General features: G+C 38.5%; 1 protein-coding gene and 1 pseudogene across 1 annotated transcript in view; one reads left to right on the top strand and one right to left on the bottom strand.

Moving 5' to 3' along the window:
- The window catches only part of STK38L (serine/threonine kinase 38 like), an 82,611-nt gene that overhangs the window by 13,553 nt on the left and 41,594 nt on the right, over positions 1 to 27,464 (bottom strand). The window contains exons 2-5 of the mRNA XM_042992004.1: positions 16,506 to 16,650; positions 12,958 to 13,009; positions 6,151 to 6,273; positions 5,621 to 5,704 (exon numbers count right to left, since the gene is read on the bottom strand). Of these exons, the coding sequence (XP_042847938.1) occupies positions 5,621 to 5,704; positions 6,151 to 6,273; positions 12,958 to 13,009; positions 16,506 to 16,639 (393 nt within the window). The 5' untranslated portion in view covers positions 16,640 to 16,650. The remainder of the gene's footprint in view (positions 1 to 5,620; positions 5,705 to 6,150; positions 6,274 to 12,957; positions 13,010 to 16,505; positions 16,651 to 27,464) is intronic.
- Positions 3,771 to 4,462, top strand: LOC102964191 (annotated as a pseudogene).

The following is a 27,464-nucleotide window of genomic DNA, read 5'->3' as shown; positions in this document are numbered from 1 at the left end:
TTTTTTTAATGTCTTTACTTTTTTAAGAAAGGGAGAGAAACAGAGCACAAGTGGGGAAGGGGAAGAGAGAGGGAGACACAGAATCCGAAGCAGGCTCCAGGCTCTGAGCTGTCAGCACAGAGCCTGACATGGGGCTTGAACTCACAGACAGTGAGATCATGACCTGAGCTGAAGTCGGAATCTTAACTGACTGAGCCACCCAAGCACCCCAGGGGAAATTAGTTTCAATAATATAGTTTATGTAACTCCATGTATCCAAAATGTTATCATTTCAGTACATAATCAATATAAAAAATTATTGAGTTTTTTTGTGCAGAATCTTCAAGTTTTGGTATGTATTTTCCATTGACAGCACATCTCAATTCAGACTAGCTATACTTAAGTGCTTGGTAGCCACATGTGGTTAGTACCTAAAGACTGAACTGCTCCTTTTGTCCTTCCTCCAAAACCTTACCCAGGACTAATCCCATATGGCTTAGTTAGATCCTGTTAATCTCTTTGTCTCTGAGGCTCTACATCTTGACCCAGACCTTTATTCTTATCATTATCTGTAATTCTCTAATACAATTCAGTATTTCAACCTTCCTTGAGTTCCATACGTCTTCCCTCTAGAATCAGTCTGTCTTCAAAAAAGTCCCCTATCATCTCACCTCTGGATGGTTCCTATCACCTTGTTATCCTGACTGAAACTAGGCTGTCTGCTGAGAGTTCTGTCTTCCTGCACAAGGAGTTCTCAGGAATGGCCTGCTTTTCTTTCACATCTTACTTGGTGAGGTGGTAGGTTTCCTGCTCATTTTCATGCTGCATCTGAACCACTGTGACACTTTCCTTCTCTGCAACTCTTTTGAAGTGCATGTTGTGAAACTCCATCAGCCATCATCTATCCTCACAGCTATCATTTATAGACCTCCCAGTCAATCCTTCTCATTCATGACTTCAGCTCATGGCTCACCAACTTCCTTTCCATCTTTTCCACTCATGGATAGATTTCAACATCCATAAGGATGAACCATCAGCTACCCTATCTATTGACTTCTTCCTCATCCTCACTGATCTCTTCCACCACTGCATGTTGGTCAGCCACCCATGGTAACTTTCTCATTACAATAACTGTATCCCCTCTAAAATCTCAATTTCGAGGACCTTTTTTTTAATGTTTATTTTCTATTTCTTTTTGAGAGAGAGAGGGCGCAGTGGGGAGGGGCAAGGAGAGGAGACAGACAGAGGATCTGAAGAAGACTCTGTGCTGGCAGCAAAGAGCCTGATGTGGAGCTTGACCTCAGGAACCAAACCATGAGATCATGACCTGAGCCGGAGTCGGAGGCTTAACCAAATGAGCCACCCAGGAGCCCCCTCCCTTTTTTCGATCTTTATTTATTTATTTTGAGAGAGTGTGAGAGACAGTGAGAGCGAGAGAGTGCATGTGAAAGTGAGGGGGAGGCAGAGAGAGAGGGAGAGAGAGAATCCCAAGCAGGCTCTGCACTGTCAGTGCAGAGCCCAACATGGGGCTCAATTCCAGGAACTGTGAGATCATCACCTGAGCCGAAGTCAAGAGTTGGACACTTAACCAGCTGAGCCACCCAGTGCCCCAAGGAACTCTCTTTCTGATCTCCACCTTTTATCCTTCCAGGTCTCTTATTCTTGTACTTCAATCTCCCTTCCATGGACTCTACCACTTTTTCTCTATTAGTCTCCTCACAATCTCATTTCTTTTTCTATCCAGCCTAGATTCCATCATTAGGATCACTCTTACAAATGCTTTAAACTCCCTTGTCCTCTTCCTCCACTGTATTTGCCTGGGAAAACATCAACCCTAATTAAACTCAAATTTCTGTCTATTCTGTACCTACCCCAGAGCAACTAAGTATTACTACAGAAAAGTTACCCAACTATGCTAACTGGTTTCACTTTACATTCCTGACTGCCAATCTCAATGGGTATTCAACTGTATTTCCCTAGCTTTCACACCATTCAAATCAATAGTTGTGACTATTTCACAAATTCTCTCTCCTTATACCTCCAGCTGGCTATCTACTAAGACATGATGGCCTCACTTATTTACACTCAGGCAGGAACTTGGCACTTGGCACTACTAAATCAACCACCTGCATTCGTTCCCACTTTCTCTGCCTCTCCTTCCTGTTTTAGTGGATAGGTACATGTCTACTCCTACCAAAGATCAACTCTTCTGTCTGCCAGTGCATTCCTATAATTATCTGCTCTCTCCTGCATCTTCAATTTTCTTTCTAATGGATTCTTCCAATCAGCATCAAACACTTCTGTCTTAAAAAGAAAAAAAAAAAAAAATCCTCTTTACCCTAAATCCCACTTTACAAATCTGTTCTTTGTTCTGCTTCACATGAAAGATTGATCTGTGCTCACATTCTCCATGTCTTGCTTCCTTTTTGCTTTCTGTTACACTATTTCAGTCAGGCTTCTGCCCCCCAATCCACTGGGAATGTCTTTGCTGAGCTATTAATCTCCATATTGGGACATCCACTGGCTTGTCTTCCTCCTTGTACTCTCTCTGCAGCATTCAACATAGTTGACCACTCACCTCCCTCCTTTAAACACTTTCTTCTCTTGGCTTCCATGACACCATGTTCTCACAGTCTCCCCTGCCTGATAAGATGTTCCCTGTTGGTCCCCTTTGCTGGTCTCTCTTCTGCCTATTGTTCTCTAGGGCTTGGATCCAGTCTCCCTTTCTTTCTCTATCCAGATTTTTTTTCTAGGAAATTTCATCTTGTCCAATTACTTTAAATATGATCAATATATTGATGGCTTCCAAAGGATATTTCTAGTCAAACTTCTCTCTGTATTCTAGCCAACTGTCAACTCAATACCTCTTCTTGGAGATCTAACAGGCAGCTCAAACTTAATATGTCACAAAAGAGAACTCTTCATTCCCCTGATCTCCAAACCTGTTCTTTTTTCATTCTTTTCTAAATCAGAAATGACACCATCATGTACCCCGTTTCTAAGTGAAACTCTAGGTATGATCCTGCTTCTTCTATTTTTTCCTCACTACCCTTACCCCTCCTCTCATCCCCTAATATAGAGGACATCACAGAAAATCCTGCGGACTCTTCCACTAAAACATACACTTAATCTGTCAGACTTTTCTTCAGCTTCACTGCTGCAGCCCCAGGATAAGCCACAATCACATTCTGGCTGGAGGTGCCACACAGTCTCTTACTGGTTTCTCCGCTTCAACTCTTGTTTCTTCTGTCAGCAAGCAAAGGGATTGATTCATCTTTGTAAAACATCAATGCCACTCCTCTGCTCAAACAAAAGTGTCCTCCCCTCGCATTTAGAATAAAACCCAAACGCTCTGCCTTGGCCTTCAAATCCCTGTGTAATCTTGTCCCTGCCTACCTCTCCCACCACTCTCCCTGCACTGAATTGTAGCCACAGTGGCTTCTTTCTCTTCTTTGAGCAGGACAAGACTATTCTTGCTTCAGGGCCTCTGCATTTGCAGATATTTGCTCTACCAGATCTTTATCTGTCCTTCTTTCTCATTACTCAGTCTTTCATCAAATATTCCCTCTTTAGAGAAACAACCCCGATCTAATTCTTCCTCCTAAACCCAGGTCATCTGCATTGATTTACCCTTTTGTTAAAACTTTTGTCATAGTCTTTCTCAATCCTATTTGAATTGAAATAGCTGTCTGCCTATCTCCCCACTACTAGAAAAAAACAAGGATCAAAAAAGAAAAGAAAAACCAAGGATCAGGTTTGTCCTGTTAACCACTGTATTCCCAGATCCTAGAGCACATTATGGGCACATCTGGCACATCACAGGCACCCAATAAATACTTGTTGAGTGCATGGACTAGAAATAGTGAAAGAACGCAGTGAAAATTCAAGAGGGCCATGTTTAAATGAAAATCAATAGTATACTGCTGTAATAGCCAAGTAAGCTTCGGGTGGGGCTTTCCTCAGCTGCCACTAAGGTGCTCGGTCCTTCAGAGGAAGCTAAGGCCACATTGGGGTGAGGCCCTCAGTTCATCCAGAAACTAGCACCGGGCCAGACATAGCACTCATCTGCACCATGGCCTCCGTCTCGGGGCTGCCCTGCTCCTACTCAGCCCTCATCCTGCAGGACCATGAGTGACAGTCACGGAGGATAGGATCAATGCCCTCATTAAAGCAGCAGGTATAGATGTTGAACCTTTCTGGCCAGGTTTGTCGGCAAAGGCTCTGGCCAACATCAACATCAGGAGCCTCATCTGCAAGGTAGGAGCTGGTGGGCCCGCCCCAGCAGCCGGTGGTACACCACTGGGAGGTCCTGCTCCCTCCACCATGGCTGCCTGGCTGAGAAGAAAGTGGAAGCAAACAAAGAAGAATCAAAAGAGTCTATGATGACATGTACTTTGGTCTTTTTGACTAAACCTCTTCCTCAACCTGTTCAATAAGAAGCTGAACTGGTAAGTAAGCTTTAGGCAGACACTAAAAGGCTGAAGTAAAGAATTAAGTAGAGAGAGGTGTTATCTTCCCTCTGTATCTCCATTGTTGAGTCCTTCCCTAGTATATAGAATCAATTTAGGGTTCTACAGAGTGTCCACCCAGACTAGACAGAGGTGAGTACATAAAGTAATATTATTGATGTTTTCAGATTTATGACCAACCCTTAAACCGCGTTAAAGTCACAGGAAACATGGAGAGTCCAGGAGTATGAAATTAGAGGGGTTACAGATTTTGGAAATATGTAAAATCAGCAAACTCTCAGGAGACCGGTCTTGCTCCTAATGTGACACGGATAAAGGAAGCTGAGAACTGTCGTTTATTTTCACTGAAGTCAGAAAAGAAGGTATTTTGTTATGGACTGACTGTTTGTGTCCCTCCCAAACCCCCCAAATTCCTATGGTGAGGCCCTAACCCCCAGGGTGACTGAATTTGGAGATGGGGCCTCTAAGGAAGTAATTAAGGTTAAGTGAGGTTATGGAGGGAGAGGGGGATAGTGTCCTTATACGAAAAGACCCCAGAGAGCTCACGTTTTCTCTCTGTGCACACACCAAGGGCACTTAGTGGGAAGCTATCTGCAAGCCAGTAAGTGCACCTCACCAGAAAGCAAACCCTGCCATGACATTGATCTTGGACTTTCGGCCTCCAGAACTGTGAGAAAATAAATTTCTGTTGTTTAAGCCACCCAGTCTGTGGCACTTGAGGCACTTATGGCAGCCTAAACAGACTAAGGCATTTAAAAAAAAATTTTTTTTATGTTTATTCATTTTTGAAAGACACAGACAGAGCACAAGCAGGGGTGGGGCGGAGAGAGAGGGGGACACAGAATCTGAAGCAGGCTCCGGGCTCCGAGTGGTCAGCACAAAGCCCGATGCAGGGCTCAAACTCACGAACCGTGAGATCATGACCTGAGCCGAAGTCGGATGCTCAACCGACTGAGCTACCCAGGCGCCCCTAAGACGTTTTCAGATTATAATTTGGGAGAAATTTTAACTTTCTTGAGAATTGAGAAACAATGAAACAAGCTATCAAAAAAATTAATAGGACTATATATAGTAAGACATGTAGACTCCTTTTTATAAATTCCAATATTTACATTTACTCTAACACCTAGTCAGTGGTGCTCCTTTGGTTACATGTGTTAAAGAACTCATACCTGCTCTTTTTCAAGCATATCAGCTTTTCTCAATATCTTCATTGCATAGATATGGCCTGTATCTTTCTTCTGAACCAGCCGCACCTAGAATGTAAAAATTGATCATACTATCAATGTTAAACGGTCATTACTATTGATTTAGGAGCAAAAGGTAAGTTTCTTTAAAGAGATCAGTGGCAATTTGCCACTGCTTATATTTTAGGAATTTCATTAAAATTAAACTATTTTGCTATATTAAACTATTTTAATATATATTTTAAACTATCTGAATGAAGATAGATACTTTCAATAGCAGTGCCTTTAGAAAAGAAGTAATCTCGGGGCACCTCGGTGGCTTAGTCAGTTAAGTATCCGACTTCAGCTCAGGTCATGATCTTGTGTTGGGCTCTGTGCTGACAGCTCAGAGCCTGGAGCCTGCTTTGGATTCTGTGTCTCCCTTTCTCTCTGCCCCTCCCCTGCTTGCACTCTGTCTCTCTCTCAAAAATAAACAAACATTAAAAAAAAAAAAAAAAAAAAAAAAAAGAAGTAACCTCTCCAAATGCTCCTCTTCCTATAACTTTCAGAGACTCAAAGTCATCCAAGCCAAGTCTGGTCCTCTTGAGACGTAAGAACTCTGTTTCCTTTCGGGCATGCTGTGATCGGCGTAACTTTTTCTATTAAAAAAAGAATTTAAAAAGATGATTTTGTTTTCAGTGAAGGCTATAGTGTTAAAAAACGAGATACATCAAAATGGAAGTATCTTAAATATTATTAAAAGATGAGATATATAAAAATGGGAGTAAAGTATCTTAAATATTATCTTAAATTTACCAAAGTCGAGTATTTGTTAAGCCTGGAAAGAATAAAGCAATCTTAAGAAACTTTTTCATTCTTAACAATTGATAAATCTTATTCTTCAGGTGGATTCCATTAACTATTTCACCTTAATGAGCTCATCACATATTTCATCTACATGCTAACTTAATTTATAAATAAAAATTAAACTTTAGGAAATGCTAATAGTATTCTGATAATGAATTTTACAGTCAGGCAATCTACTTTGCTTCACTTCCCTAATTTCCAAGGCTGTTCTGTGACAACTACTGAGACTTAGGACACCAAAATAACAAACAGCATGTTTCCATAGAGATTTGCTTTTGACAGAATTTTTTCTTAGATAAATTTTAATAAACTCCTTGAGATTTGGCACACAACTTCCTAAAAATATGAAACTGCCAAAAACATAATGATTACATGAAGAATTCGTTAAAATATTCAAGTCAGTAATTTCATAATTCAGTCTCTAAAAGTCACCAAAAAATAACTGCCATTAATAAGAAACATTATGAAATACCTGAAGGTTACATTTGGAATAGGCATTTATCTCATTGTTCTAAACCTCATTTTTCCCCTTACCAAACAAAACTCTGTTGACATTCTGTTAGTTCCTAGTTGAGGCAACATACAGTGGGAATAAACAAAATCAAAAAAATTAAACACCTGTTCATCTTCAAATGAACTCTACCAGGCTTTCAGGAATTCCATTCTGAAGAAAAGGCAAGTCAAATGACCATAACAGCTCAGAAACACTGCTTTTAAACACAGTACAAGGTATAACCACTGAGTAGTCTCTTACTACTCCTGTGTATATCTGCTTTCAAAAAGGTATGGCAAGCTATCAATTAACTGGGAATCTGTAAATGTGTATCCCCAGTGCAATGGAATTCTGATACTTTGAACAAAGTTAATCTAAGAAGATGAAATCCAGAAATGATGTCTTCATATCAATGGAGGAAACAGTGAAGATTACTTTTTGTTCAAAAATGCTCCTTCAGTGATTTTTAAAAAATAACTGAAATACTAATAAGACAAAAAAAAAAACAAAAAAAAATGTATTTTTTTTTTTTTTTAATGTTTGTTTTTCAGAGAGACACAGAGTGTGAATGGGGAGGGGCAAAGAGAGAGGGAGACACAGAATCTGAAGCAGGCTCCAGGCTCTGAGCTGTCAGCACAGAGCCCGACACGGGGCTTGAACTCACGAACTGTGAGATCATGACCTGAGCTGGAGTCAGATGCTTAACCAACTGAACCACCTAGGAACCCCCAAATGTAGCTTGTTTTAAGACTATAATTTACCCACCCCCCGCCCCCGCCTCCTGTGTCCTTCCAGAAAAAGAAAAAAAAAAAAAAGATATAATTTAAAAAGGCCACATGGTGGCACTATAGTATCATGTCTTTCAAAGCAGCAAGGAGGGTTGGGGGGGGTTGTTTTAAGTATATAAATGAATAAATGTAAGAATTTCAGAAGACATTCTGGACTGTTGACTTTCTGGACTATAAAATATAGTAGAGTTGGGTGTAGTTTCAGAAACTTGTCTAATCTAAATGAAAAAGATGACCTCGTTACATACTTTAATAAACTGTGCTCAAAATCAACAGAAGAGAGGCCACTAAAGAAAATAATTTTCACTAATATTTGATAGGTCGTGTAATGCAGCAAGCAAACAATGTTTATATAGTTTGGGGTACAGCTGTTTAACGGTAAAAAAGGGAAAATTACAAGTATATAGAGCATATAATTTTACAAAAATGGGACATGACTATAACATTGTGAGGTTACTTTTAAAAACAGAAAAATGAAAAACCTATTTCATGATCTATTAGTCTTAAAATCAGTGTTGCAGTCGGGAGGGAGCTGAAGCAAGCTAGTGTTAAAAAAATATATTGGTGATATGATGAGCAGAGTAATGTATAGAATCGTTCAATCGCTATATTGTACACCTGAAACTAATACAACACTGTATGCTAACTATACTGGGAATTAAAATAAAAAACTTAATAAGCTAAAAATATATATATTGATGAAAAAGCACGTTGATATATCTGTTCATGACTTGTGTAGATTAAACAGCCTTGAAAAACAAGTAACATTTTTGTGGTAATCATATCTTTTCTCACCAAACAGGACAACAAAATCTGGAAACACATTTAACATTTCATGGCTCCCTTTAAAAGCAGCTTAAATTTGTCTGTTTTGGTTTTCCATGAGAGTGAATAATATTGCATGTCTGATGGTAATTCTTAAGTAAGATGAAATTAGACATACATCGTTTTCTTCCTTTCTCCATTCCTTTTTAAATGAGTGTTCCCTGGGGTGCCTGGGTAGCTTAGCTGGTTAAGCATCTGACCCTTTATCTTGGCTCATGTCATGATCTCAGGTTCCTGAAATCAAGCCCCACATCCGGCTCTGTGCTAACACAGAGCCTGCTTGGGGTTCTCTCTCCCTTTCTTTCTGCCCCTCCCCAAGCTTACACACTTTTTCTCAAAATAAATAAATAAACTTTTAAAAAAGGGGGGGTGTTCCTCAATTCCTCAAACTCTTGATCTGTGGGATGTTCAGTTTTTATATAAGACAGTGTACACAGAAGTTCTGAGATGGGAAAGAGTTCAGTTGGCAACTTCAATTCTGCAGAGACATTCTACATGATCATATTATATGGTTTATTTTTTACAAATAACTTTCACAAATTACTTCACCAAGATTTTCTATTACAAATGAATTAGGGATAAATATTACTTTTCATTTTAAAACTAGGTTTTTTTAATGTTTTATTTTATTTTTGAGAAAGAGAGAGACAGAGACTGAGCAGGGGAGGGGCAGCGAGAGAGGGAGACACAGAACTTGAAGCAGGCTCTAGGCTCTAAGCTGTCAGCACAGAGCCCGATGTTGGTCTTAAACCCACAAACTGCGAGATCACGACCTGAGCTGAAGTCAGACACTCAACCGATTGAGCCACCCAGGTGCCCCTAAAACTAGATTTTTAGAAAACAATTTTATTTTTAAAAAATCTACCCCGCATAATGATAGCTCCAACATATTTTATATTAAGGATAAGAGAGGATGTCTATTTTATAGACTTTGACATAATCTAGGACCTAGCATGAGCCTAATAATAAGCATTTGTGGAATTAAAATATCTTCACAGAAAAATGTTAGAAATTTTATAGTTATTAAAGGGCACTATTTGTAGGTATAAATCATATCACACTTTCTACAAGTTCTTCAGAAGAATTTAGGAAAATAGTTTTTATTTTTTTTAATGTTTATTTTTGAGAGAGACAGAGAGAGACAGAGTGGGAGTGGGGGAGGGATAGAGAAAGAGGAGGAGACACAGAATCCAAACAGGCTCCAGGTTCTGAGCTGTCAGCACAGAGCCCAACATGAGGCTTGAACCCACAAACCGTGAGATCATGACCTGAGCTGAAGTCAGACACTTAGACACTTAACTAACTGAGCCACCCAGGCGCCCCAAAAATATTTCTAAACATATTCAGCACTTCCTGGTGCAGACCAGCAGTTGCAAACTGAGAGTTACAAACTGTATTCAACCTCAAAAATATTTGATTTGGCCTGCAAGTTGTTTTTAGGACACTTGAATTATTTGCCGATATTTAAAAAAGCAGGTGATTTCACATAAAAGTCCAGATTTCCAGTTTCTCCTGAAAAACAGGAACTTGGCCACACTCGGCCAAAGTGGCAGTCACTCCCCCTTCGATAGACATCAGGTCTCTAACTTGTCAGCATCCACCACTGATGCCAGTCATCAGGGGACATGCAGAATTGGACTGGTGCTCCTGTTCTCTTTTAGTAAAGTGAAAGGTCGTATGTCTCTATCAAAATATAAACGCGGAGGACCAAATATTTTAGAAAGAGAAAAACAAAGAATCTATTTCTTTGTGGAAGTGAAAGAATATTCTTAGGAGTTGAATATGCAGATAAAGTGTGTTGGGTCAAAAGAACATATAACCTAAGATGTCGCGAAACCAAGCCGGCCAGCTTCCTTCATTCGTGTTATCTGGTTGGCCCCTGGGCATCTGTTTTTATAATTTCTCCCTCTAAATTCTGAATTAGGACCTTATGCTTGAGATTTCTGTATCAATATAATGATGTACAATGTACATTAATACAATTATATGATTATTAAGGATAAGAAAGTTATTAATACTAATAAATAAATGTGCGGACAGATGTGCTTGGCCTTATTTTTTCTCTATAGGTTATAATACAGATCGAAACCATTACCTTTCTCACTTAAAGTGTAAAGGATATAAATTAAATGAGTTTTTAAAATATTATAGTAATTTTATGTAAATAATTTAGATTTTCTAGGTTGAGTCAACTGATTAACAAAGTAACCACCTGTAGTACAAATCACTAAATATATTTTATTTAACTTAAACATTTCCAACAGAAAAATACAGGTAAAGTCCTAGGAAAGGTACAGGGAAGATTAAATAACTGCTTTCAAGTCATCATTTGTTAGACTGCTCTTTGAACATAGAAATTCCTTTCTGATCATTGAAACTGTTGAGCAAATTAATCTAGGTTGTACCCCCCTACTGCCTAGAAAATAAAGCGTACATCGCTCAGTAAGCTATCCCAAGGCTAGCCTTTCCACTACATGGTGTCAGTTTACCGTGCTCTTTCCTCTACTGCATCCTTCATAGTTCATTGTTCTGCATTATTTTATATGTATTTATTAATTCTTGTGTAAATCTACCTATTTTTTTTAATATTCAAATCAACTGTTACCTCTTCCCAAACCTTTTCTGATCCCCTGAATTAGGTGGGGGGAAATCCCTGTATTTTTAAAGTTTGCCAGAATCTATCATGTATACATATATTTATATACACACATACATGATCTCTCCTTCTAGTCAGTAAACTCCTTGACGGAAAGGTCATTGTTCATTTATTCACGAACTATTTCTTATAGCCCCTGCCAGCTCTGGAGGTATATAGCTGAGTAAGACATTATGGAGTTTCTACTATGGGGAGATATTTTAGGCTGCCACATGGACACAGACACATGGACACATTAATATTCTGTTAATGCAGAATGTGGGAAGAGTACCCCAAGATATTAGGGAAGATTTCCCAGTGGAACTGAGGCCCAAAGAGAGACCCAGAGCTTCTTAAAGAATAAGAGGAGTTGGGCAAGAGTAAGGAACTTCTAAGTGGCAGAAATGCAGATGAAAGGTCCACAGGCAAGAGTGTGGAAGTTAAAGTAACACAATATTAGTGGTCAGCATGGAGGTGGGTGACAAGAGACAAGGTGAAAGAGACAAAGCAGAGGCCAAACTGTGAGGGGTCTTGCACATTAATGTTCAAGGGTCTACCCTTATCTGAGAGTACTTGGGAGCCCATGAAGGGTGTTAAGCAAAAGAGTGATGTGATCAAACTTGTTTTTATTTTTCTTTTAAGTTTATTTATTTAAAGAGAGAGAGTGCATGTGTGCATGAGAAGGGGAGGAACAGAGAGGGAGGGAGAGGATCCCAAGCAGGCTCTGCACTGTCAGCCTGAAGCCTGACGCAGGGCTGGATCCCAGTAACCAGGAGATAATGACCTGAGCCAATATCAAGAGTCAGCCCCTTAACGACTGAGCTACCCAGGGGCCTCTCAAACCTGTTTTCAGACAGGAAACTCTGGATAGTGTATGCAGAAAACCTGGAGGTGGGAAGACACCAGCTGGGGGCAATTGTTCTTTAAGTAAACTACACAGTAGTCTGAAGTAGGGTAGAGGCAGGCGCCTGGATGGCTCAGTCGGTTTAGTGTCCAACTTTGCCCCGGGCATGATCTCATGACTCATGAGTTCAAGCTCAAACTCGGTATCAGGCTCTCTGCTGTCAGCGCAGAGCCTGCTTTGGATCCCCTGTCCCCATCTCTCTCTCTCTGCCCTTCCCCCATTCACGTGCTCTCTCTGTCTCTGTCTCTGTCTCTCTCAAAATAAATAAATAAACTTAAAAAAAATAAAGTAGGGTAGAGGCACTGGACTAGAGAACTAGAGGGTTTTAAGATATATTCAGGAAAAAATGTGAGAAGATCTGGCAATTCACGGATTCTTCTTAGAGCCCTCTCTTCTTGTTCCATGCTCTCAGGATACTATAGATACTGTTCACTAAATCTATATTCTTGGAATTAAAAAAAGCTGCCTCTTTAAAGATCTCCATCATAGCAACAAAGAAGTCCATATTCAAATGATGAAATCCATGTTACCTAAGTTATAAAATCATCTGATATCAATAGAGGACAAAGACACTGGGGTTGCCATTATACACTAATTAGTCTTTCCCTCCCCAACTTTCTTGAGATACAATTGACGTAACACAAGCTTAGAGCGCGATGGTTTGACGCACATATATATTGTAAAATGATTACCACAAAAAGGCTTGTTAACATATCCATTGCCTCACATAAGTAATTTTTTTTTTAGTGTGAACATTTAAGATCCGCTCTTAGCAACTTTCAAGTATAGAGTACTGTTACCTACAGTCACAGTAATTACAGCTAACATTACCTCTTCATCTGCTAATCCTTCTTCTTCCATGGCCACTTCTAATTTCTTCTGCCTTTTCAAAGAAAAAATAATTTAAATTTTAAATACATTCCTAACTATTCCAATTTAAGAAATGTTCACTTATTTATTTGAGTTTACCCCTTCAGTTTGCTATGCTAAAAAAAAAAAAAAGTCTTTAAAGATGAATCAAAATAATCACTAAGAATAGTTTTCTTTCTTAAAATTAAACCCAACCCAGATTTCAAATCACTTTCTCATACTGGCCAAATGAAAAATTTCCTTCTTAATGCTGCTTAAATCAATGATTAGCAAAGATGACTAATGTTCTAATAAGGGAAATCTGTTATCTAATATTCAAACCACCAAAATCATTAACATTTATCAATATTTATATTGGAAGTATATAAAGGTAACTATAGTGACTAAAAGTATAAATATTTAAGGTGGATATCCCTGTTTGAATCCCAATTCTAAAAGCTTATTAGCTAACTGAGCTTGTGTAAGTCCTTCATTTCAAGTCTAAGCTTGATTTCCTAATCAAGAAAAATGTTCAATGCAATTGAGTGTATTTTATTCTAATTCTTTGAAAACTGGAGTCATATATGTACATAAAAAAACCCACTAACCACCAGAAGATTTGCTTTTCTAGGTATAGTCAAGTTCAGGTACTCATTATTTTTAAATGACACCACTGAAGTAAGTTAAACTAAGCACTGTGGGGATGGGGAGGAAGGCGGGATGACTGGATGAATTAAGTCACTAGGAACTAGGGAGATGGCTCTGATACAAATTTTGCAGCTCATTTCCAACAGAATATTAAGCATTTTATTTCTATCATATTGGTTTTTCCTGAATATGAACCTGAGAGTACTCTTCCTAATTGGTGTTGGACTATGTTAGAATAGGACTGACTTTCCAGGATTTAACTACATGGGAGAGTATCTAAGGGTTGAGGATTGAAATCATCAAATACATTTTTTAGTATTTGTCCTTTACGATAATATGTCTGAAGGTAGGCACTTTCCTAACCCACCATTCTTATGGAAAATTCATAACAAAAATATCTAAAGCCTGTTCATAGATCAGCACCCCAATGGCAACGACACGTAATGACATGTTCTCTGCCTACTTCGTCAACATTTGTAATAGACATCTTGGTGCTTATCATACTGATTTTAATCTTTTATTTACACACTGTTCTTCTAAGCCCAACCCTTAGAATGGAATAAGCTCTGTGCCTGCTACCATGCCTCTCTGGGTGCTGCAAGGCTGCTTGCTGAATGATTTTGAGCTTTCTCCTCTGTAGAGAGAATCCACAGTGTAAGGGACCATTCATCTGGGACGGCCTATCAATATACAAGCAACTTCACTCTTCTGTCACATCTCTACTGTCCCCTTTCCTCAATCCTTGCCAAAACCAACTTTTCATGAAATTATCCCTGACTCTGGACAGAGAGGCAGTAGCCTTTGTACGTTTCCACCATATCTAAACGTGAAGACCTGTGACTTCCTGTGCACCTTTCAAAGAAAATAGTTTTCTTCCTAAATGCTCTGATGTTTTGTTCTGATTGGTACTCTATTTGGCTTATGTATTTATCCAGTTAGTTAAGCCTTAAAAATTTATCACATGTAATCCTAAAGTCCAAGCTTTTAATAAATACAAGCTAACTGTTTAATATGACTTCCATGGCACCAAGCTGTGACTGCCTTTTTTTTTTTTAAGTTACAGCAGATACTTTTATTTTTACTTTCCTTTGTTTGGAAATAGAGGGCAAAACTGAATTACTCAAAGATTTCATGAAGAAAAGACAACAAGCCTTCAAAATTCTGATGCATAACTTAAGTGTCTGCTTCCTAAAAAAGTAGTCTTTCTTTCCCTGGTTCTCTTCTACTTCGTTTACTCTCCTTGGCGACTGGATCATTTCCAGAGACTTTCATTGTATTTACAGTTAATGTAATTACTCATACGTTTGCATTCGTTTCTAACTGATTGCGTGGTCTCTATTTGTGTCGACTTTTTGGCGTTTCAGCTTTGCTTTTTCCCTCGCCTTATTTTCAATTGGGGTTTTGTTTTCCTCATTTCATTATTTTCCTTTCATTAGTTTGGAAGTTACAAACTCTGTTAGTCTGAAATGAATCAATCTTTACTCCTCTGTATGTCGTATCTCTATCATGGAGATACACAGATCTCTAGCAACACTTTAATTCCACTGACTTCCCTCCTGAGAGCCTATCATTGGGAAATATTTTAATCTACTTAAAAAAAATGTATAAGACTTTATCATCATTGTTTTTGTCTTCATACAATTTGTGTTGAGATTTATCCACACATTTATATTTAGCTCTGTTTGTGATCACCTTCCTTCAGCCTAAATTGAATCTTCTGGAAGTTCTGCCAATGGTGAACTCTTAGTTTAACCTGCCTCTGCTCCAACCCCTTTCTTCTCCTCCTTTAGGAACTTTGGTTAAAGATACGTTAGCTTTCCTCACTCTGCTCCATATTTAACTCTCCTTCATATGTTCCTACTCTGTGTCTCCAGTTGACTTCTGAATAATTATTGAAGTTTTATTTTCTAGTTCAATTCTCTGTTCAGCTTGTCTGATATGTAGTTAGACCTATCTGACATTTCGTCTCTGGCTAGTCACCACTTCTGTCAATCTTTCTCACTTCTAAATTCTATTCTACTGTTGTTGTCATGATCCTAATTCAAGCCTCCTTTCCACATGCTGGGACTACATCATTAGCCTTTCCTGTTCCTTCTCTCTCTACCCACAATCCATTCTGTACATCACAACTAAAGTACTCCTCTAGAGAAACACCCATGATCACTGATTCTGTTCAAAAATCTTCAAGGCTCTCTACTCCCATGAGGATATCTACATTCACAAAGCAGTCAAGGGTCCCAGGAAATGCTGAAATCCAGCATGAGCTAAACTGACTCTTGCTTGACCCAGCACTGAGGGTGATTTCTTCTGTCTGTAATATCCTTCCTCCTGCTTTTTTATCTCTTCCTTCTCCCTTTTCTGCATGTATGATTAATACTTTCCTTAAGAGCTCTGATAAATGCCACCACCATTTATGAAGCCCTCCCAGTTGCTTTACTCAAAAGCAATCTCTGCCTTCTTTGACCTTCTCTTAGTGATGCTTCTCACTGTCATGTAATATTTATGTGCATTACCTGCCTTAATAGAGTTTTCTGAAGGCAGAATAACACGTCATTAATGTTTTTATTCTTCCACCCTCATTCCCACTATACATGCTTTTGGATTAGAATTAATTATTCCTACAGTATAAGGATATATTATAATTTCACAGCTGGGAATGTTTTATTTAAAATATCATTGACATGTGATAGAAGGATATGGGTGCAGAGGACAAGAAACCATTCTGTTAAGATAATTAGAGGCACTGTCAGTAGAGGAAACCTAAAAACAGCATACAGGGACCCACAATATTCATATTATTAATGGACAATGTGTTTACACTCCACTTGCAGCATAAGAGCTTCTTAAACCAAACAGAAAATTCTGATTAGCCTTTACTATACCTGGTCTCTCTCTCTTCATGCTGTAAAATTAGATTGCTGTAAAAATTCTCCAACGTGAGCTTGGCCACAGTCACTCTTTCCCGGGTATGGTTGCTCATAGGAAAGGAGGCTGCAGTCCCTGCCGTCATTGCCATAGTAACAGACACTGAAACAACATATAAACACAAATTGTTCAGTAGAAAAACACTTTCTATCCCTCATAGTAAACTCTGGAGACGGTTTAATTCCTACGAAGCAAAACTTTACCGTAACAGTTAAAACGTCCAAGTTTTCCACATTATAAAGAAGACAGTGCTAGTAAAGAAAGAGGAAGATACACTATTCCCAAAGCAATAGAAATTAATTTTGTGTTGGCAAAACCAGGGATGAATAAGAGTAAGGAAGCACCAATCCACACACAACATGGACACATTTTATACAAAAGGCTGTAGTCAACAAGCATTCAGAACAAGAAAGGTTCGATGTATTTTGTTGTTGTTTTATTGATCACTGCAAAAAAAATCCACAAGATTTGGCTAATACATATGCCTGCACTCAATGTTAAGTCTCCTAAGAGTGAATGTAGTTCAGCTAAATAGTAAGAAGCAACTTCTAGAATATAAATTCTATGAAACATGAAGCAGTGGATCAAATATGCACACAAAATCAGTCTGAAGTAATTCTTATGTATATGTTTTATGGGAAAACAACTTTTCAAAACAAGCCCCCTTTGGATGGAGTCCAGGGTGCCCTATTTCATTCTGAATTCTATGTCATTTCAAATAGCTCTATAACAAGGTCCAGTATACGTCTCCAGACTATAAGGTCCATTTCATTTTCAAATGATACTCATTTGAACCAGGCAGAAAACAGAAATGTATGAATCAAGCCAGGTGACAATAGGGATGTTCTGTGGCCTTAACTGGGCCTTGTGGTCTACTTAGTCACTCAAGTGCCATCTTTGAAAAACCACCAGGCAAGCCAAACATAGTACTGGTTTGAAGAAGATAATTGGACAATTAGACAAGATAAGGAATGTAGCAAAATGACTGCTTCACAGGGGGCACAGACTGAACTGTGATGGCTGCTACCAGTGGGTGGTACCGACCATAAGAAACTTGCCTACTACAGTCTACATCTGGACCAAAAAAGACTAGGATGGTTCCATGCATTAAGGAGGTTTTTGCTGATCTGGATGGAGATCATAACAGACCTAGAGAAGATGCAGACTGCCAACAGTGAGCATCCAACATTGCACTGTTAGCTGGGAAGTATTCCCCCAACCTATACCCCAACACCCACCTCTCCCTAATTACATGAAGATACAGACCTCTGTGTATGGATTTGAACTGCAGTAGACTCCAGGGATAATGGAATGGACCAAAAGACCTTTCTTGTTCTTCAACATCAATCAAGTCAAGTGCAGGTTAATAGTAAGTTTAACTATGACAAATTCCTAGTTCCACTGCCCTCTTATTGGTTTTACATCTCAAGGTACTACAAGAGTCTTAAAGTCATTATGTCCAAATACAACATTATTATTTTAGCCTCACAAACTTGTTCCTCTGTGGACTACTCTAAAGATTTTTAGAACAAGAAGTTGATTGTGTCACTTGTTTAAAATCATTCATGTCTCTTCACAGCCTACAGCAAATCAAATTAGCTTTGCACGATAAACAAAGGCAACTCACATACACTGAATGGTCGTGCCTATCAGGAATTTTGTGATATTTTATTCACTGATTTCTCCCCTTTTCCTCCAGAGGATTCAAGAGAGTGGCACTTTCTATGCATGACTGCATTTCCTCCTTACAACAGCCCTGCAAGGTAAAGAACTGAAGCTTAGAAAAGTCACATGGCACGGCAGCACCTGGGTGGCTCAGTTGGTTAAGCGTCTGACTTTGGCTCAGGTCATGATCTCACAGTTCGTGGGTTTCAGCCCGCATCGGGTTCTGTGCTGACAGCTCTGCTGTCTGGAGCCTGCTTCAGATTCTCTGTCTCCCGCTCTCTCTCCGCCCCTCCCCCATTCGCACTTTGTCTTTCTCTCTCAAAAATAAATGTTAAAAAAAATTAAAAAAAAAAAAAAAAAGATGTAATGAATTTAACTCCAAAACCCAAAGGTGGATACCAAGTAATGAAAAACAAGTTCCGTATGTATGGAATGTATGTGTATGTGTATACACACACACACACACACACACACACACACACAAACTATATAATTTGATCATGATTAATACTTTCCATTCTAGTTATACATACATACCTGCAAATATGTATACTTTGTTTAAAAACCAAAGCAGAGCAAAACCTGTGTCTACTCAACAACTGGCAAAGTATTGAGCACACAGTAGGCATTCAGTAAATGATGATAACAACTCAACTCTAATGGATTTTAAATTATATTTTCACATATAATAGTTTCCTTTGGATTAAAAACTACAGAATCATTAGTGTTATGTTAACGTTCAGAAACAAATCCTACTTGAGGGATACAATTACAGAAAAAGCAAATATCCCACCCCTGATCTCGATTAAATAATATCTTTTAAAAAGTAGCCTTAAAAAGAAGAAAAAATTCTTTCCTTCCAGCCAGACAAAATAGGCTTTAAAAATTCCAAATTAAACAAAACCAAGAACAGAAGTGACCAAATTATTACAAAGAATGATCTAGATGAGTGGCACTTATTATATTGCAAATTTATTCCTCTAATGGATTTAACACTGTTCTTTGTCTATTACTAAAGCTCTTTCTTTCCTCAGAAAAAGAACAGGATACAATTTGCAAGTCTACAATTCCTGGACTGATAAAAACAACACTAGGTGCCCTTGAATTTCCTGTTCACGTGTTTTCTCCAGACTCCCCTATTCATTAATGGAGACACTACCAATAGTTAAGTCCAACATTCTTTCGTTTATCAAGCCTGGGGAAAGGAGATAACAAATCTGGCACTCAGGCTACTTATAAATAGATGTGGTGTCTCCAACCATTTACCATCAAGCTTCTAAAGTAGGAAAACAGAACTGCTTTACCTGACTGGCAAAACATACTATTTAACTGGGGGTTTCACCCTAGTTGCCACATACTACATATCAGAGGAAAGAGTATCCTTAACGCTACTGTATTGCTTTATAGTGTACAATTGTTTCTACACTCATTTAGTTGCGACCAAAAAGCCCCAGGCTACAACAGATTGGATACCGCATATACCAGGTCCCTAAAGACACAGGAGCCACAGCTTCTTTTCTCTGGGCAGTATAACCTGAAGAGCAAGAAATTCACTCAGGTGAGGATTCCAGGCCCAGCACTAAATTTTACTAGTTGTAGTCTTTCCAGCTAACATTTACTGCAAATTTACACTATATGCCAGCACTGCACGGATTACTGAGAATACGAAGAAGGATAAAAATAGAGTCCCTGCCCTATTCATGATCTTACAGGGACACAAAGAAGGGAGAAGTTGGCTCTGCAAGGGTTTAAGAGTAGTCAGAGGTTTAACAGAGGAGGAGATACTTGAACTGCAACTTGGGGTGAGTGGGGAGGAGTAAGGGTTCACAAGTCAGAGGGACAGGGCAGCGGAGGGAGAGGTGGAAGGGCACCAAAAAGACCGACACACGTGAGTACACAGGATGGCTTGAGTATATTCAGTGAAATAGCAGGAGATGAAGGGGGAAGGACAGCTAGAAGTCATGATAAAATACCTTTTTGCCATGTTAAAATTTACCCTAAGCACAAATGGGCTTTTAACTAAGTGAAAAGTGACAGCCAACAAACAACACTACTCAGTGCTTACCCAAGTAGCAAGAACTCTTCTAAGAATGTTCCTTGTTTTGATGCAGTTAATCCTCCTGTCAGCAACAAGACCCTAAGACCTGACCTTTACTGCCCACCTGCATGTGCCCACCCACCTTTGTCCCACATTTTCCTTAAGTTCTTTCCAGCTATCTCCTCACTCAGGCAAAGGAGCCAAAGGGCACAGCATCCATTGATGGAAACCAAAACTACCCCTCAAGCTATAACGACTGCCAGGGGGAAGAACTTCGGAGGCCCAGACCAGTTTGAGCTTAACCACTGGCTTACACCTGCGCAGTTGGACCATGCGGTGACCGACAGTGACCTCTACCTCACTGTAATGCTAAATTCTCCACCGAGGAGGAGCACAAGCCTCACTAACAGAACCTATAATGCATGTCTAGGCATGTTTCCTTGAGGCACATGTGTGACCTTATGCCCACTTCACATGCGATGACAAGGGTTCCCTTTCTAAATATTCACCCTAATCCTAAATAAAAGGAACTCATTCACTCTTGCCTGGGGAATCACAGCTTTGGACATTATTCCCCCATGGTCTCTTTATTTGCTGCAAATATAGTTACTTTGTATGACAAGTCCACCCACTGTAGTTTCTATCTGTAAGTCACCAAGGAGCAAACTCATGTCAGTTGGGTTACATAACCACCTCTGAAGTCCCATCTGACTGGTACTTCACGTGATTGTGCTGGTACAGGGAGGTTGGCAAAAAGTCTGGGAGGAGATTACATGGAAGGAATATAAATCAGGTTAGGGGGACTCAGTAACAGTCATGGGTTACAAACTGTGGCTCTGGTCATATTTTGTTTGGTTTGCACTGTGACTTAGAAGATTTCACATAAGAACTCAGATTTCTGGTTCTTCTTGAAAAATCAGATTGGTCAAATATGAGCCCACATTACTGCCTGGAACAGAGAAGCAGCAGCCCCCTTGCAAGACAGGGCATAGTGCCAAAGCCCACCAAATGTCTACTCCCTTATGCCCAGCATCCTTCACCCATCTTATTACCTACTTGCTTCTGGTAAGCATTTGAAATTACAATCTTTGGCTTAGTATAAAACAATGAGGGCCTAATTTAAGATAGTAGAGGCTCAGATATTTAGCTGGAAAGACTGAAATCTATAATTACTTCTGGGTTTCAGATTTGGATAAGTGGGTAAATGGTGATATCATCAATAAGAATAGGAACTATAAGAAGAGCTAACTGGGTAGGGAAAGAAAATAAGTTCGTCTGATTCTAAGTTGTTACCAGACTCAGTTTAAAATTTGTGCTTTTTTTTTTTTCTTTTTTAAGTAGGCTCCATGCCTAGCACAGAGCCCAACATGGCACTTGAACTCATGACCCTGAGATCAAGACCTGAGCTGAGATGAAGAGTTGGATACTTAACCACTGAGCCAGCCAGGCACCCCAAAATTTATGCTTTAAAATGATAATTAAAAATTTTTTTAATGTTTATTTTTGAGAGAGAGACAGAGTGCAGCAGGGGAAGGGAAGAGAGAGAGGGAGACACAGAATCTGAAGCACGTTCCAGGCTCCAAGCCCTCAGCATAGAGCCCAACGCAGGGCTTGAACCCACGAACTGTGAGATCATGACCCAAGCCCAAGTCAGACACTCAACTGACTGAGCCAGGCACCCCTAAAATGATAATTCTAAAGATTTACATTTAGAAATGAAAAATAATCCTGTTCACAAAAGTAGCAAGGAGAAGGGTTAGATAAAGAACAACATCCATAAAATACCTAAGAATCCCGTGATTAAAAAAAAAAAAAAAAGATTGGCCTTTTCATGAGGAAATCTAATCATAGACTGTGGAAGGAAGGGAAGAATTATTCAATTAATGGTGTTGAAATAACTGGTTATCTATTTAAGCAAGTCAGATGTTCATTCCATTCCAAAGGGCAAAATACATTTCAAATGGTTCAAAAGGGCAAACATAAAAACTAAAAAGGAAAAAAAAAAAAACCAACAGGAAATAAAGTAAAAAGAATAAACTTCAAAAAAATTACAAGAAAATACAGATGAGTAACTGTCTGATCTTTGAACTGATAAGAAATGTATTCAAAAGAAATCACAATAAAAATCGTGCCAGGCATCATTATACAAAAATTTAGAATATACATATATGGTATCAAACAAGATTTAAAGGACAGTATTTGGGGGAAAAACTGCAAAATAACAATGTGTATTAAAAGTATACTGAAGTATAAAGTTATATGCTAAAAATAAATTCATTTCTTAAAATGTACGAAAACCATATAACAGCTTTTTAAATATTAAAGTTGTAAAAAGAAAATAAGAACCCTAATAATGAATGAATAATACTGATTGACAATATATAAATAAAAATAGCTAACTTCTGGAAAATGTTCAATTTTCCCAAGTAAATCAGACATGGAAACTTTAAAATAATGTATATATTCCCTCTATGAAAAAAGCCATAATTTAGAGGGGCAAACCCTCCTGGTCCAGGCTACCATGAGATGACTTTCTCATATACCATCTATGCTTGTTTGTGTGGATTCTTCCAGCTTTACTGAGATGTAATTGACACTGCATAATGTTAAGATGTACCAAGTAATGATTTGACATATACATACATCATAAAATAATTACAATAAGGTTAGGTATCCATCAAATCATATAGTTATAATTTTTCTGTGTGTGGTGAGAATTTTTAGGATTTACTCTCTTGGCAACCTTCAAATATACAAAACAGTATTGTTAACTATAGTTACCTTGCTGTACAGAACATCACCAGAATTTATAATTTACATTTTGTACACTTTGACCACCTTTCCTCATTCCTCCTCCAACTGCCCCACCCCTGAACCCACAGCAACAGCCAATCTATTTCTAGTTCAATATTTTTTTAGGTTCCACATAGAAGTGATATACAGTATCTGTCTTTTTCTTTCTGACTTATTTCACTTAGCATAATGTCCTCCAGGTCCATCCATGTCACAAATGTCAGGATGTCCTTTTTTTATGGCTGATTGATATTCCATTATATCGAAATACCACATTTTCTTTATTCAGTCATCTATCAGTAGACACTTAGGTTGCTTCCATGTCTTGGTTATTGTGACTAATGCTGCAATGAACAGAGGGGTGTGGCTATCTCTTTGAGACAATGATTTCACTTCATTTGCAGATACCTAAAAATGAAATTACTGGATCATATAATAGTTCTATTTTTAACTTTGGGGGGACCTCCATATGAATTTATATTTCCAACCAACAATGTATAAGAGTTTCTATTCTTCCACATCCTCACCAATACTTGTCACCTCTTGATAATACCCATTCTAACAGGTGTAAAGTAATACCTCACTTCCAAAGAATATCTTCAAGCCTTTTGTCCATTTTTAATCATATTATTTACTTTTCTTGATACTGAATTACATGAGTTCCTTGTATATTTCGGATATTAACCTCTGTCCTAGGCTTTTCTTTGTTGGGAGATTTTTGATTACTGATTCAATCTTCTTCCTTGTTATCAGTCTGGCCAGATTTTCTATTTCTTCCGGATTTGGACTTGGTAGATTGTATGTTTACAGGAATTCATCCATTTCTTCTAAGGTTGTCCACTTTTTTGGTGTTTAATTATTCACTATAGTCTCTCATGATCCTTTGTACTTCTTTTTTTTTTTAATTTTTTTTTTAACGTGTATTTATTTTTGAGACAGAGAGAGACAGAGCATGAACGGGGGAGGGTCAGAGAGAGAGGGAGACACAGAATCTGAAACAGGCTCCAGGCTCTGAGCCATCAGCCCAGAGCCCGACGCGGGGCTCGAACTCACGGACCGCGAGATCGTGACCTGAGCCGAAGTCGGACGCTTAACCGACTGAGCCACCCAGGCGCCCCCAATCCTTTGTACTTCTATAATATCAGCTGTAATATCTTCTCTTTCTTTTCTAATATTATTTGAATATCCACTCTTTTTTCTTGGTTAGTCTAGCTAAAGGTTTCACACTTTTGTGTACCTTTCCAAAGAACCAACCAACAGTTTTGTTAAACTTTTCTATTGTTTTCCTATTCTGTACTTCATTTATTTCTGCTCTGGTGTTATTTCCTTCCTTCTGCTAACTTTGGGCTTAGTTTGTTCTTCTTTTTGTAGTTCCTTGAGTTGTAAAGCTATGATATTTGAGATCTTTCTTTTTTTCTTAGTGGATGCATTTATCACTATAAACTTCTTAGAACTTCCTTTGCTGCATCCCATAAGTTTTAGTATGTTGGGTTTCCATTTTCAGTTGTTTCATATTTAAAAATTGTTTTCTTTTGATTTCTACTTTGACACATTTGTTGTCTATGAGTGTGTTGTTTAATTTTCATATATTTGTGAAATTTCCAGCTTTCCTCCTGTTCACTGATTTCTAGTTTCATATTACTGTGGTCAGAAAGATACTTGATATAATTCCAATCTTCTTCAATTTGTTAAGACATATGTTGTGAGTGTTTTTTGTTTTTGTCCGTTAGGTCCATTTGCTCTAATGTTATTCATATCTACTATTTGCTTATTGATTCTCTGTCTGGATGATCTATCCATTACTAAGAGGAGGTATTAAAGTTCCCAACTATTATTGCATAGCTATTTATTTCCCTTTAGTTCTGTTAATATTTGCTTTATAGATTAGGTGCTCTGATGTTGGGTGCATAATTATTTACTATTGTTATATATTATCAATTAATTAATCCTTTTATCATTACATAATGACTTTGTCTCTTCTGACCATTTTTAGTTTAAAGCCTATTTTGTCTGATTTAAGCATAGCTGCCCCTGTTTTCTTTTGATTACCATTTGCTTGAAATATCTTTTTCCAACCCTTCATTTACAGTCTGTGTGTGTCCTTAAAGTTTAAATGAGTCTCTTGTAGGCAGTGCATCATTGGATCTTGTCTTTCTAATCCATTCAGTCATTCTGTGTCTTTTTATTGGAGAATTTATTCCATTTATGTTTAAGTTAATTAATGATAGGTAAGGACTTAATATTGCCATATGTTAATTGTTTTGTTTTGTAGATCCCTTGTTCTTTGCCCCCTCTCTGGCTATCTTGTTTTATGAATGATGACCCTTTTTTTGTGGTAATATACTCTGACTCCTTTATCATAACCTTTTGTGTTTCTACTATAGGTTTTTCTTTGTGGTTGTGGTTATCTGGAGGCTTATAACACCCGATTTGAAGCTAGTAACAAATTTAACAATAACACTAACAATTATTGTAGTTATGCTTATTTTTACAGTGTTTATTTTCTAACATTTAAGAATGTGGCCAGTGAGTTTTACACATTTGTATGTTTTTATGATGTTAATTAACATCCTTTCACTTCTGCTTGAAGAATGTAACTTTAACATTTCTTGTAAATTAGATCTAGGGGCAGGCATTGCTTTTGTTGATTTGGGGAAATCTTTATCTCTCCTTCATTTGTAAAGGACAGTTTTAGGGCATATAGGATTCTTGGTTGACAGGTTTTTTTCTTACAATATTTTGAATATATCATCCCATTGACTTCTGGACTGCAAAGTTTCTTTTGAGAAAGCCACATATAGTCTTATGAGAACATCCCTGTACTGACAAGTTGTTTTTGTTTTTCTCTTCCTGCTTTCAAAATTCCCTTTTTCTCTGACTTTTGATCAAATAATTACTGTGTCTTGGTAGCCCTTTCAGGGTTCAACCTATTTGAGATTCATTGCACCTCCTGAATCTGATATCCATTTCTCTCCCCAAGTTTGGGGAGTTTTTTGCCACTCTTGCTTTAAATGCACTTCTCTCCCTTTCTCTTCTTCTGGGCATTCATAATAATATACAGATTCAAAATACATATTTGCATCTCTTTATTGTGTTCTATAAGCCTGTAAGACTTTCTTCACTCTTCGTTTGTTTTCTTCTGTGAATAGATAATTTTAAATAACCTATCTTTCAATTCATTAATTCTTTTTTTTCCCCCTGCTTTGTCAAGTCTGTTGTTGAAGCTCTCAATTGAATTCTTCAGTTCATTATATTCTTCAGCTCTAAGATTTCTGGGTTTTTTAAAAAATAGTTTCTACCAAAAAACTTCATTGAACTTTTCATTTTGTATGTGCATTATTTTCTGAATTTCATCTAAGTGTCTGTGTATTCTTGTCGCTCACTGAACTTAAGAGAATTATTCTGAATTCTTTATCAGATAGTTCACAGATCTCCATTTCTTCAGGGTCAGTTTTTGGGAGTTTTATTAGTGTCATTTGGTGGTGTCATGTTTACCTGATTCTTCACATTCCTTTTTTTTTTTTTAAGTTTGTCTATTTTGAAAGAGAGAGAGAAAGAGAATGTACATGTGGGGGAGGGGTAGAGAGACAGGGTGAGAGAGAGAATCCCAAGCAGGCTCTGCACTGACAATGGAGCTGTCTCAATGTGGAACTCAAACTCACAAACCATGAGATCATGACCTGAGCCAAAGTTGGATGTTCAACCAACTGAGCCACCCAAGCATCTCTTTTCATGTTCCTTGATTCCTTGTGTTGGTATCTGCCATTTAGGTAATTGGTCTCTTTCCCCAGATTTTATAGGTTCAGCAGGAAAAGACCTTCACCAGTCAGCCCAGCTTGGGATACTGGACAGATCAGCTGGTAGTATCCATGGGCAGGTAGGACTTGCTATCAGGATCTCTAGTTGGGTGAGGCTGCGGCCCACGCTCTGACATTAGGGTGCGTGCTACTAGCTGGGCTCTGTGGTTGCCTGAGTCTGTTGGCTGGGTTCCATATTCAAGCGTGGCCAATGAGAGGGCTCCCTGACCAGGTGGGGCCACTGGCTGAATTCTACAATTACCTTTGGCCAAGTGTGGTCACAGGTTGTGTTCCCTGGCATAGTGGTGCCACGGTTGGACTCCTAGATTAAGTAGGACTATAGTCTGGGCACTGCAATCACTCCTGTTTGGGTGGGGTCTTAGGCTGTGTTTCCTGACTGGATGGGCTGCTGGCTGAACTCCATGTTGAGGTTGGCTGCAGACAGGCCTTTGTGGTTGGACAAGGCCTTTGGCTATGCTCTGTAATCAAAGAGACAGCAGGCTGTGCCCTGAGGTTGGGCAAGGTCTCAGGTTGTACTTCACATCAGGTAAGCTGTTGGCCATGCTCCACTGTTTGAGAAGGTTGCTGGCTGACTTCTCTGGTTGGGAGGGATCTCCATCTGT

The sequence above is a fragment of the Panthera tigris genome, chromosome B4 (genome assembly GCF_018350195.1).
Source record: "Panthera tigris isolate Pti1 chromosome B4, P.tigris_Pti1_mat1.1, whole genome shotgun sequence".
Classification (NCBI taxonomy): Eukaryota; Metazoa; Chordata; class Mammalia; order Carnivora; family Felidae; genus Panthera; species Panthera tigris.
This window is presented reverse-complemented; position numbering and strand designations above follow the sequence as displayed.